Source organism: Bos indicus x Bos taurus, chromosome 13, assembly GCF_003369695.1.
Source record: "Bos indicus x Bos taurus breed Angus x Brahman F1 hybrid chromosome 13, Bos_hybrid_MaternalHap_v2.0, whole genome shotgun sequence".
NCBI lineage: Eukaryota > Metazoa > Chordata > Mammalia > Artiodactyla > Bovidae > Bos > Bos indicus x Bos taurus.
In genome coordinates, this window is record NC_040088.1 from 65,275,591 (window position 1) to 65,289,794 (window position 14,204).

Below are 14,204 nucleotides of genomic sequence, written 5' to 3' on the forward strand. Positions count from 1 at the left end.
TAATGTCTCTGGCTTGTCTTAATGAAACTGTTGTGATTAATCTGATAGACGTGAAAAATGCCATGTTAAAATTGCACTCAAGAAACTTGAACTTGACAGGCTTTTTTGGTGTCCTTATCTTACACAGGGCTTCCCTAGTAGCTCAGTTGGTGAAGAATCTGCCTGCAATGCAGGAGACCCAGGTTCGATCCCTGGGAAGGAAAGATCCCCTGGAGAAGGGAATGGCAACCTACTCCAGTACTCTTGCCTGGAAAATCCCATGGACCAGAGGACTTGGCGGACTACAGTCCATGGAATCACAAAGAGTCAGACACGACTGTGCGTATTATCTTACACAGGCACAGAACAATGTGTGCCTAAACACATTGGCCAAGAACAAGCCTTATCTTTTGAATTCCCTGACTCTGGTTATTTCCTCCTGACCCACATGCCCTTCGCAAAAGCAGTGCTCCAGAGGGTTGTAGTGATTCAGTGGTGCAGTGCCCTCTGGTGGGGATTTTAGGAACTGTATGCCCCAAGGAGTGATGATCAGCAAGAGGGGAGATTGTTTATAACACTGTCTTCTGTTTCTCAGGCTGTTGCATATTTCTATAATTTTATCACATGTGAAAGTGAAAGTCCCTTAGTTGTGTCTGACTTTTTGCACCCCATGGACTATACAGTCCATGGAATTCTCCAGGCCAGAATACTGGAGTAGGTAGCCGTTCCCTTCTCTAGGGGATCTTCCCAACCCAGGGATTGAACCCAGGTCTCTTGCATTGCAGATGGATTGTTTACCAGCTGAGCCACAAGGGAAGCCCTTATTACACGGGAAAGTGAAGTCGCTCAGTCGTGTCCGACTCTTTGCAACCCCATGGACTGTAGCCTATGAGGCTTCTCAGTCCATGGGATTTTCCAGGCAAGAATGCTGGAGTGGATTGCCATTTCCTTCTCCAGGGGATCTTCCCAACCCAGGAAACGAACCCGGGTCTCCCGCATTGCGGGCGGAAGCTTTACCGTCTGAGCCCACCAGGGAAGCCCTATTACACGGGAAACCTTATTAAATAAGAAGTAAATGTTAAACAGGGCATTTGGTCTCTGATGAGCTTTAAGGCTCCCTTCATGTTCATAAACCATGGGTACTAAGGGCTTCCCTGGGGGTGGGCAGGTGAGTTAGGGCAGTGTTATTATCCTTAAGGAATTAATTGTTTTGGTTGCTGAAAATGACAACTTTTGATTGTCAACATAGCACCAGGCCAGTCGAAACTCGTTTGGATGATTTGGTTTTTTTTTTTTTTTTAGCATACTTTGAGCAAGAATGATCCAGATTGATATCTACTAATCACATTGCCCACATAATTGCCAGAAATCTACTTACTATTCAGTTAGATGTCAGCTGCGTATAATTTAAATTCTTTTTCCTTAGCAGTATGTTTTAGAATATAGTTCTAAAACTATAGTTCTCAGTTCTAAAGTTTTACAAAGAGCTCAAAATTTACACAGCCTGAGAGAACCAGGTGCACAGCTGCCACAGGCACCCACCTGAAACTCATCCACTGGTCATATTTTCAAAAGCATCAGATAACTTGCACCTTTAAAATGTATTTTCCCCTTAAAGAAGGAGTATTTTTTTCTTTACATCTTCACCTCCTGAAATTGTCTTCAATTCAGGAGTAGGAGATTCTAAATTAACAGTGGCTGTCTCTTCCATGGTCCCCAAATCGACTGTACCTCAGGGGTAGGAAAAAATGGGTTCTGTGGACTCCTGTCTTGATTCTGGCACCTCACACGGGGTTGCCCCCGAAGCATGGGCTTCTGCTGGTGAGAAGAGTGCATGCTTCTTGTTTCTCAGTGATTTTTATGGACTCTGCAGCACACCCTTTGATGCTCGATTTTGGGAGTGTGCTGAGCTGATGGAGGTTTGGGACCGGGAGTGGTGGTGGTGACTTTTTTATATGGAAGAACATGGAATTCCATGGTAGGAAGAAAGTGAGTTTTGTGCTGTACTTGCTGGTAGTATTAACATTTCTCGGTAAGACACTTTTCCTCTATAGGCTGGTCTCAAGGTGAAGGGGATGATGTTCCTTGGAAGAATTTTGAGCCCCTTTTTAATTGTTCTTGTCTTGTTGCCATTGTTTTTGTAGCATCCTCCAGGACAAATAGCGAGGAAATACAGCTCCTGCTCGACTATTTTCCTAGATGATAGCACAGTCAGTCAACCAAACCTCAAGTATACAATTAAATGGTGGGTATACACATTTTTTCCTTAACTGAATGTCTTTTCTGTTCCTTAACCTGCTGGCTAACTGGTTGTGGGATCTGTGAGTGGTAGGATTGGGTAGGGGGAGGACATTGATACTCAGGGAGTCTTTTAAAAATGTGATTTGGGGAGTTAAAATGTAGAGATGTTCAAAATATTTATGTATATTACTATTTACAAAAAAGACCAAAATTTTCAATGACTTGAAATTGTAAGTTAAGCATAGTTTTGTTTTTGTGGATGCTTTCTACCTTCCCACTTTGTATGGACTCCATCCCAGCCTAACTCTGCTTGAATTTTACTGTCAGAATGTGATGGGTCCCACTTTGACTTGGGGCTGCAGTAGAGAGCAGGCCTGGCACCGTGGAAGGGTGCTTGTCTGGAGCAGGGACAGCAGGCTTCTGACCTTGGCTCCCTCCCCAGCGGGGAGGGTGGGAGTGAAGACCCTTCACTTTGGGCTTCTGCTGTAAAGTGGGGTTTAAGGGAGGAAGGGGAGTCTTTGGATTAAAATCTTGACCTTTGGGCTTCAGCTCCCTTATTTTAAAGTGGGAAATGGGAAGGTTGGAGCACTGGTTTTCCCTGAAGTGTGCCCCCCAGCATTGTAGTAGGAAGCCTTGACTGAGGTTATAGAGACCCACTTGCTCGGGATCTAGTCTAGGCTTCACTGTGAAAAACCTGGGATATTTTGCCTCTGTACTCATTTAAGGAGAATCCATGTTTAACAGCTCTCTGTGCCATCGTGTGCAGTGAGTGTTTGCTTTCTAAATAAGATGCTTTCTGTTCCATTGGGCCAGGCCTTCAGGTCTAGAAACCCTTTCCTGCACATGCCCATATGTGACAGTGAGTTAGGCCTGCTGGGCAGTGGAGACTGGGATAGTCTTCTGTGGACAGTGTCCCCTCCAGGGGGAAGGTGGGAGGTGGGCCCACCTGGAGAGTTGGGTGAGTTGCATGTCTCTAAGACCTAAATGGGAATGTAGCTTCTTCCTTTGTTCCATTGGTGATGGAGGGTGTGGTGGTGACCAGTGGGCATCACCCCATGGTGGACACTCACAGCTAGGGGACCATGTGTGCCCTCACCCCTGTTAGGCCCTTGGTCAAGCCACTCTGCCCTGGAAGCTTCATGCCAGGAACGAGAGGTGCTGGGGGGTGGGAGCCTGGAGACCTGGTAGCTAGCACCCACTCCAGCCCTGGAGCTCAGCCTCCCTGGGGTCTGAGACCCGTTTTCGGGGCCAGTCGGTTTCCTGGGCCTCCGACTCTGTTGCTCAGAACTTCCTCCAGGGATGACTTCACACTGCCCCTGATTGTGACACAGACAGTCGGGGGCCCAGCAGGATATCTGGGTGACAGTTGGATACTTCAGTATTGAGTCTGAGAGGTGCCAGCTCCAAAGTCGTGTGTGTGGTTTGTGCATCAGCAGTTTTAGCCATACTGCACCTGCAAGGCCCCCGCAGGGGCTTAAGGGCTCCATGAGATGTGTCTGGCCCCACACATCCAGGATCTGGATTGTCAGCCCCTCCAGGAGGGTTTCATGGGTAGCCAAAGCTGAGGACCCCAGACATCTGTGGACCTCTGCCTTCCAATTCTCTCGAAGGTGTCACCTATGGTTAATACCAAGACAAAGAAAAGGGTCTCCCACGCAAAGGGTGGAACGTCCAACCTGATACCCTCAGTCTCATCAGGTCGTGACTTGTATCTGCAAAAAAAATGAAAACTTAACCTGTTTTAAGAACTACCACAGATGCTGGACTCTTCTAGAAAACATCACATCGACTTGGTCTCTCGTTGTAAACACTGACAACTGGTCTATGGTACCCGTTTGTCTCATCACTGTGATGTTGTGATGTTGACTACATGCCTAAAGTGGTCACCAGAGAGCACTAGGTGCAGTTCCCTGTGCTCTACACTCTAACACCCTCTTACTGAGGTGCTCATAGTTCCCTGTTGGTGGGTTTTCTTCTTGTTGAAACAAGCAATGAAACTACTCAAGGACTCTGATGAAGAAGGACATGAAGAGGTCAAGCCCTGAGCCTTTAGAGTGGGAGCACTGACTCTAAGACCCTCGACTACCAGAGAACTAACCCTAGGGAGTATCAAATAGTGAGAACTCACACAAAGGAAACCACTTGAATACAGGATCCAGCATCATGCAACCACCAGTAGCACCCTTTGCAGGACGCCCCATCTAAACAACAAACAAAACAAAAATACAAACTCAGTGATCAGCAGACAGGATTATCACCTCACTCAGCCTTGCCCATCAAGGCTGAGTGAAAAACAAACAAAAAACTCATCACAAATCTCACCCTATACAAAGCTTACACAAACCATTGGACCAGCCTTAGGAGGGCAGAAACCAAAAGGAAGAAAGAATTCAACCTTGAAGCCAGGGAAAATGAGACCTCAAACACAATAAGTTTAAAAAAAAAAATAATGAAAAGGCACAGAAATACTATACAAATGAAGGACCAAATTAGAAACACAGAAGTCCAAATAAATGAAGAGGAAATAGGCAAACTACCCGAAAAAGAATTCAGAATAATGATAGTAAAGATGATCAAAAACCTTGAAATCAAACTGGGCAAAATGCAAGAATCAATTAACAAAGACCTAGAAGAATTAAAGAATAAACACACAGAGACAACACAATTACTGAAATTAAAAATACTCTGGAAGGAATCTGAAGCAGAACAAATCAGTGAGCTGGAAGATAAAATGGTGGAAATAACTTCTGGAGAGCAAATAAAGTAAAAAGAATGAAAAGAACTTAGGATAGTCTCAGAGACCTCTGAGACAATAGCAAACGCACAAACATTCGAATTATAGGGGTCCCAGAAGAAGAAGAGAAAAAGGAAGGCTATGAGAAAAATTTTGAAGAGATTATAGTTGAAATTTCCCCAACATGGAAAAGGAAATTGTCACATCAAGTCCAAGAGGCACAGAGAGTCCCATACAGGATAAACCCAAGGAGAAACATGCTAAGACACATACTAATCAAACTAACAAAGACTAAACAATATTAAAAGCAGCAAGGGAAAAGCAACAAGTAACACACAAGGGAAACACCATACGTTTAACAGCTGATCTTTCAGCAGAAACTCTGCAGGCCAGAAGGGAATGGCAGGATATATTTAAAGTACTGAAAGGGAAAAATCTACAACCAAGATTACTGTACCCGGCAAGGATCTCATTCAAAATTGATGGAGAAATAAAAAGCTTTTTAGACAAGCAAAAGTTAAGAGAACTCATACCATGAAACCAGCTTTACAACAAATGTTAAAGGGACTTATATAGTCAAGAAATGCAAGAGAAGGAACAAGATCTTCAAAATCAACCCCAAACAATTAAGAAAATGGCAATAGGAACATATATATCAATTATTACTTTAAATGTAAATGGATTAAATGCTCCAACCAAAAGACACAGACTGGCTGAATGTATACAAAAACAAGACCCATATATATACTGTCTACAAGAAACCCACTTCAGACCTCAGGACACATATAGACTGAAAGTGAGAGGATGGCAAAATATATTCCATGCAAATGGGAAGGAAAAGAAAGCTGGAGTAGCAATCCTCATATCAGACAAAATAGACCTGAAAATAAAGAATATCAGAAGAGATAAGGAAGGACACTACATAATGATCAGGGGATCAATCTAAGAGGACGACATAACAATTGTAAATATCTATGCACCCAACATAGGAGCACCTCAATACATAAGACAAACACTGCTGCTGCTGTCACTTCAGTCGTGTCTGACTCTGTGCGACCCCATAAACGGCAGCCCACCAGGCTCCCCTGTCCCTGGGACTCTCCAGACAAGAACACTGGAGTGGGTTGCTACTTCCTTCTCCAATGCAGGAAAGTGAAAAGTGAAAGTGAAGTTGCTCAGTCGTGTCCAACTCTTAGAGACCCCATGAACTACAGCCTACCAAGCTCCTCCATCCATGGGATTTTCCAGGCAGGAATACTGGAGTGGGGTGCCATTGCCGTCTCCGAAGACAAACGCTAACAGACATAAAAGGAGAAATTGACAGTAACACACTAATAGTAGGAGACCCCACTCATACCATTGGACAGATCATCAAAACAGAAAACTAATAAGGAAACACAAGTCTTAAATGATACATTAGATGAGATGGGTCTCATTGATATCTTCAGGACATTAAATGCAGAAGAATACACCTTCTCAAGTGCACATGGAACATTCTCCAGGATAGACCACATCTTGGGTCACAAATCAAACCTCAGTAAATTTAAGAAAATTGAAATTGTATCAAGCATCTTCTCTGAGCACAACGCTATGAGACTAGATATCAATTATAAGAAAAAAAACTGTAAGAAACACAAACACATGGAGATTAAACACTATGTTTCTAAATAACCAACAGGTGACTGAAGAAATCAAAAGGAAAATCAAAAAATTTCTAGAAACAACAATGAAAACATGACAACTCAAAACCTATGGCGTGCAGCAAAAGCAGTTCTAAGAGGGAAGTTTATAGCAATACAATCCTACATCAAGAAACAAGAGAAACATCGAATAGACAACCTAACTTTACACCTAAAACAACTGGAAAAAGAAGAACAAAACCCCCCCAAAATTAGTAGAAGGAGAGCAATCATAAAGATCCGAGCAGAGATAAATGAAAAAAAAATGAAAGAATAGTAAAGATTAATAAAACTAAAATCTGGTTCTTTTAAGAAGATAAACTTGACAAACCTTTAGCCAGACTCATCAAGAAAAGAGGAGAATCAAATCAACAAAATTAGAAATGAAAAAAGAGATTACAACAGACAATGCAAAAATACAAAGGATTATAAGATAAGAGACTATTGTGAACAACTATATGGCAATAAAATGGATAGCCTGGAAGAAATGGACAGATTCTTAGAAAAGTTTAATCTTCCAGGAAGAAATAGAAATTATGAACAACCCAATTATAAGCACTGAAATTGAAGCTGTGATCAAAAATCTCCCCAAAAACAAAAGCCTAGGACCAGATGGCTTCACAGGAGAATTCTTTCAAACATTTAGAGAAGAGCTAATGCCTATCCTTCTAAAATTCTTTCCAAAAATTGCAGAGGAAGGAATACTTCCAAACTTACTCTACAAGGCCACCATCACCCTGATAACCAAAACGAGATAAAGACAACACAGAAAACCTTATTGCCAAATTCAGACTTAAATTGAAGAAAGTAAGGAAAACCACTAGACCATTCAGGTATGACCTAAATCAAATCCCTTACGATTATACAGTGGAAGTGACAAATAGATTAAAGGGATTAGATCTGATAGAGTGCCTGATGAACTATGGACGGAGGTTCTTGATATTGTACAGGAGGCATTGATCAATACCACCCCCAAGAAAAAGAAATGCAAACAGGCAAAATGGTTGTCTGAGGAGGCCTTACAAATAGATGTGAAAAGAAGAGAAGCGAAAAGCAGAGGAGGAAAGTAAAGATATACCCACTTGAATGCAGAGTTCCAAGGAATAGCAAGGAGAGATAAGAAAGCTTTCCTCAGTGATCAATGCAAGGAAATAGAGAAAAACAATAGAACGGGAAAGACTAGAGATCTCTTCAAGAATATTAGAGATACCAAGGGAACAGTTCATGCAAAGGACAAAAGGACAAAATGGTATGGACCTAACAGAAGCAGAAGATACTAAGAAGAGGTGGCGAGAATACACAGAAGAACTATACGAAAAAGATCTTCAAGACCCAGATTATCATGATGGTGTGATCACTCACTCACCTAGAGCCAGACATCCTGGAATGTGAAGTCAAGTGGGCCTTAGGAAGCATCACTATGACCAAAGCTAGTGGAGGTGATGGAATTCCAGTTAAGCTACTTCAAATCCTAAAAGATGATGCTGTAAAGTGCTGCACTCAATATGCCAGCAAACTTGGAAAACTCAGCAGTGGCCACAGGACTGGAAAAGGTCAGTTTTCATTCTAATCCCAAAGAAAGGCAATGCCAAAGAATGCTCAAACTGCTGCACAATTGCACTCATCTCACATGCTAGTAAAGTCATGCTCAAAATTCTCCAAGCCAGGCTTCAGCAATACGTGAACTGTGAACTTCCAGATATTCAAGCTGGTTTTAGAAAAGGCAGAAGAACCAGAGATCAAATTGCCAACATCTGTTGGATCACTGAAAAAGTGAGAGAGTTCCAGAAAAACATCTATTTCTGCTTTATTGACTGTGCCAAAGCCTTTGACTGTGTGGATCACAACAAACTGTTGAAAATTCTGAAAGAGATGGGAATACCAGACCACCTGACCTGCCTCTGCATACAGAGAAATCTGTATGCAGGTCAGGAAGCAACAGTTAGAACTGGACATGGAACAACAGACTGGTTCCAAATAGGAAAAGGAGTACATGAAGGCTGTATATTGTCACCCTGCTTATTTAACTTATATGCAGAGCACATCATGAGACACGCTGGGCTGGAAGAAGCACAAGCTGGAATCAAGATTGCCCGGAGAAATATCAATAACCTCAGATATGCAGATGACACCATCCTTACCACAGAAAACGAAGAACTAAAGAGCCTCTTGATGAAGTCAAAGAGGAGTGAAAAAGTTGGCTTAAAGCTCAACATTCAGAAAACTAAGATCATGGCATCCGGTCCCATCACTTCATGGCAAATAGTTGGGGAAACAATGAAACAGTGGCAGAGTTTATTTTTTGGGGCTCCAAAATCACTGCAGATGGTGATTGCAGCCATGAAATTAAAAGATGCTTACTCCTTGGAAGGAAAGTTATGACCAACCTAGACAGCATATTAAAAAGCTGAGACATTACTTTGCCAACAAAGGTCCATCCAGTCCTTTTATGCATTGGAGAAGGAAATGGCAGCCCACTCCAGTGTTCTTGCCTGGAGAATCCCAGGGACGGGGGAGCCTGGTGGGCTGCCGTCTGTGGGGTCACACAGAGTCGGACACGACTGAAGTGACTTTGCAGCAGCAGCAGCAGTCAAGGCTATGGTTTTTCCTGTCATCACATATGGATGTGAGAGTTAGACTGTGAAGAAAGCTGAGCGCTGATGAATTGATGCTTTTGAACTGTTGTGTTGGAGAAGACTCTTAAGAGTCCCTTGGACTGCAAGGAGATCCAACCAGTCCATCCTAAAGGAAATCAATCAGTCCTGAATATTCATTGGAAGGACTGATGTTGAAGCTGAAGCTCCGATACTTTGGCCATCTGATGCAAAGAACCAACTCATTTGAAAAGACCCTGATGCTGGGAAGGATTGAAGGCAGGAGGAGAAGGGGACGACAGAGGATGAGATGGTTGGATGGCATCACCGATTCAATGGACATGAGTTTGAGTAAACTCCAGGAGTTGGTGATGGACAGGGAGGCCTGGCATGCTGCAGTCCATGGGGTCACAAGGAGTCAGACACAACTGAGCAACTGAACTGAAGGAGACAAAAGAACTGTACACAAAAAATTATAAGACACTAATGAAATAAATCAAAGATGACATTAAACAGATGGCGAGATATTCCATGTTCCTGGGTAGGAAGAATCAATACTGTGAAAATGACTATACTACCAAACGCAGTCTACAGATTCACTCTGACCCCTATCAAATTACCAATGACATTTTTCACACAACTAGAACAAAAGATTTCACAATTCATATGGAAACACAAAAGACCCCAAATAGCCAAAGTAGTCTTGAGAAAGAAGAATGGAGCTGGAGGACTCAACCTTCCTGACTTCAGATTATACTACAAAGCTTCAGTCATCAAGACAGTATGGTACTGGCACAAAAACAGAAATATACACCAGTGGAACAAGATAGAAAGCCCAGAAATAAACCCATGCACCTATGGGTACTTTATTTTTCACTAAGGAGGCGAGAATATACAATGGGGCAAAGACAGCCTCTTCAGAAAATGGTGCTGGGAAAACTGGAGAACTACGTGTAAAAGAATGAAATTAAAACACTTCCTAACACCATACACAAAGATAAACTCAAAATGTATTAAAGACCTAAATACAAGACCAGAACTATAAAACCCTTAGATGAAAACATAGGCAGAACACTAGATGACATAAATCAAAGCAAGATCCTATGTGACCCACCTCCTAGAGTAATAGAAATAAAAGCAAAAGTAAACAAGTGGGACCTGACTAAACTTAAAAGCTTTTGCACAGCAAAGGAAACACTAAGCAAGCTGAAAAGACAACCCTCAGAATGTTGTCTGAAGAAAATAATAGCAAATGAAACAACTGACAAAAGATTGCTTTATGAAATATATAAGCAGCTCATATAACTCAATACCAGAAAAACAAACAACCCAATCAAAAAGTGGGAAAAAGACCTAAACAGACATTTCTCCAAAGAAGACATATAGATGGCTAACAAACATGAAAAGATGCTCAACATCACTCTTTATTAGAGAAATGCAAATCAAAACTACAATGAGATATCACCTCACACCGGTCAGAATGGCCATCATTAAAAAGTCTACAAACAGTAAATGCTGGAGAAGGGTGTGGAGAAAAGGTAACCTCTTGCACTGTTGGTGGGAATGTAAATTGATTCAGCCACTATGGAAGACGGTATGGAGATTCCTTAAAAAACTAGAAATAAAACGACCATATGACCCCGGCATATACCCTGAGGAAACCAAAATTTAAAGACACATGTATCCCATTATTCATTGCAACACTATTTACAATAGCTAGAACATGGGAGCAACCTAGATGTCCATCGACAGATGAATAGATAAAGAAGATGTGGTACAGATACACAACGAAACATTACTCAGCTATAAGAAGGAACGCCTTTGAGTCAGTTCCAATGAGGTAGATGAACCTAGAACCTATTAAAGAGTGAAGTAAGTCAGAGAAAGATAAATATCATATTTTAACGCATATATATGGAATCTAGAAAAATGGTACTGAAGAATTTACTTACAGAGCAGCAGTGGAGAAACCAACATAGAGAACAGACTTATGGACTTGGGGAGAGGGGAGGAGAGAATGTATGTATGGAAAGAATAACATGGAAACTTACATTACCATATGTAAAATAGATAGCCAATGGGAATTGCTGTATGGCTCAGGAAACTCAAACAGGGGCTCTGTATCATCCTAGAGGGGTGGGATGGGGAGGGAGATGGGAGGGAGGTTCAAAAGGGAGGGGATATATGTATACCTATGGCTGATTCATGTTGAGGTTTGACAGAAAACAGGAAAATTCTGTAAAGCAATTATCCTTCAATAAAAAATAAATAAATGTTAAAAAAAAAAAAAAAAAAAAGAGGAAGAGAAGCTGGAAAGCTAGGGCAGTGGTGAGGGTTGAGTGTCCAGAGGAAGAGTCCAGTGTGGACGCTGTGGCTTCCCTGGGCACCACCCAGATCTGAGATGCCTTCAGGCAATAGCTTATTTGTTTAAAACGTGCCCTGTTTTTACAAATGTCCATTTTGGATCTGAGAGCTTGGCAGGGTGGACCCTAACTGTAGACATACCATCAGAATCCTTCCCTGTAAATCTTGTATGTCACACGTGACTTGGTGATGGTCATTTTGAGGTGTTAGCAGGCCTGGGAGACTTCAGCCAGGGCCTTTGCCTGCACAAGGGGAATGCATGTCATGAAGGGCAGGGTGTGCGACGTCTGAATGCTCTCCTGTTCTGAAATTTTGCCACCTGCCAAGGCCCCTGTGGTCTCCTCCCCCAAGATGTCAAAATTGATACAAACTCACTAATCAGTCATTCAGCTTCCTGTGGGCAGAGCGGGGCAGGGGCATTTGTGGGCTGAACTCATCTTCTGTTAACCACGTTTGACCTTTGAGAAAAGCTCTGGGTTCTTACAAGTGCTTTGTAAGCTAATTTTAGAAGAAAACCCTCTGGGAAGTTCCCTGGTGGCCTAGTGGTCAGGATTCTGGGCTTTTCATGGCTGTGGCCTGGGTTCAATACCTAGTCGGTGCAGCCAGAAAAAAGAATAAAATTACAAAAAGACCCAATTGGAAATCCAGGAACTGAAAGGTACTGTGAAATAAAATTCGTATTAAAAAAAAAAAGAAAACTCTTTTGTAAATTGGGGATTGCCCAAAGAGCAAACATATTTGCACATTCTGGTTAGGGAATGGGTGGAGGGTTGAAAGGTCAAAGAAGCAGATGTGTGACAGGTTTGCACACAATTCTGTGTTCCTTTTTTTTCACAGGCATATCTTCCCTGAGAACTTGATTTTTACCCTGAATGCTGATAGCTGTGGTATGAATTCAGAGTTTGCCATCCACCCTGGTGCCCCTGTAACCACCCCAGGCCCCCAGTTGTGTACAAGCATGGGGCTGGTGCTCAGAGGATGGGTGCAGGTGGTGAGGAGCTGTTTGCAGCTGCCCACACCATCCATCAGAGAAGGCAGTGGCACCCTACTCCAGTACTTTTGCCTGGAAAATGCCATGGATGGAGGAGCCTGGTGGGCTACACAGTCCATGGGGTCGCACACAGTCGGACACGACTGAGTGACTTCACTTTCACTTTTCACTTTCACGCACTGGAGAAGGAAATGGCAACCCACTCCAGTGTTCTTGCCTGGAGAATCCCAGGGACGGGGGAGCCTGGTGGGCTGCCGTCTATGGGGTTGCATGGAGTCCGACACGACTGAAGCGACTTAGCAGCAGCAGCAGCAGCAGCAGCAGCACCATCCATGGCCCCTGGCCTCAGGATCAGAGCAGCTTCGTACACCTTCCAGAACCCGGCACCTCTGACCTAGCTCTAGGTCAGAAGTGAGGCAAGGGTGGTGCTAGCTGTCAGAAATGGGGTTTGTTTTCCTGGGCAAGAAAATAGCTTCTTTTCCTTCCAGGCTCCCCTTTCCTCCTGGTTCTGCAACTAGGGCAGTTGCTCTAGCCCTCTGGTTGGCCTGTCCTTGGAGACCTCGCCAGTTCTGAGGATGTGGCAGACTGGCCAGGCCTCCCAAGCTGGCCATTGGGAGTGAAGCCTGGGGTTGATTCCATTTCCAGCTGGCCAGGCTTTGCCCCCAAGAGTTGCTTGCTGCTTTCACCGTGACCTGCTGAACTGGCCAGTAGAGCTAGACCACACGTGCATCCTCAGCTTGGTTTTCCCACTTTCGGGGTTTGACCTTGAGTGGACATTGGCCTTCCGAGCATCCCTGTGTTTCACGGGGGTGTGAGTCATGATAACGTCCAACCTGGCTTTGGGTTCTAGAGATACGGGAGATAGTAGTAACCTGGGGCCCTGAGACTTTCCCTCCACAGAGGCTGGAAGACCTCCAGAGATGGAATCATTCATTGGGCAACAACAGCAGTAATAATAGTAACTTTCATTTGAGAACTTTATATTTGAGATCATGCTTTTATTTACTTCGTTTGATTGTAATAACCACTCTGCAATGCAGGTTGAATTGTCTGAATGTGAAGTGAAGGCTCTGAGGGGTGGATGAACTCTTAACTGATGAAGGAGCCAGGTTTTGAGCCCAGCTGGTCTGACTTCAGTCCAGTGATGTTTTTCCTATGACATGTTTCCTCACAGGGAGCACAGGGACCGTATTTTTTCCTAAAGCAGTTAAAGTAATCACTTTACCAAACCCAATCATATGAAACATTCAATTTAATCATCACAGTGTGACTTTTAAATGAATAAAACAGTATCTCTTCCTTTTTTCCAGAGGCCAGCATTATAGAATGAAAGTGCACAAAACCATTATATAAGTCAGAAATCCTGACATCTGATATCTTTACATGAATTTTCTCATTTATAAAATAGAAACAGTAACATTTATTATTTCCCATGGCAGGGCTTTTTAGGTACATGTGAAGGTACTTGGAAAACTGTACCATTATTTTTTAAACTTTTGAAGTCCCTTCACCCCAATTACAATTCCTTCATCAGCTTAGATTCTTTTTAGGATTTTAGGAGAACTAATATATTACACTTGCTCAGGAATACTTTTCACACTTATCTAAAATCTCTTGAATTC

General features: G+C 42.8%; 1 protein-coding gene across 2 annotated transcripts in view; it reads left to right on the forward strand.

The window, feature by feature from the left end:
• Nucleotides 1-14,204, forward strand: part of CCNY (cyclin Y) — a 110,028-nt gene that overhangs the window by 80,716 nt on the left and 15,108 nt on the right. For both annotated transcript variants that reach the window (XM_027560071.1, XM_027560072.1), the window contains exon 4: nucleotides 2,124-2,224. In XM_027560071.1, the coding sequence (XP_027415872.1) occupies nucleotides 2,124-2,224 (101 nt within the window). The remainder of the gene's footprint in view (nucleotides 1-2,123; nucleotides 2,225-14,204) is intronic.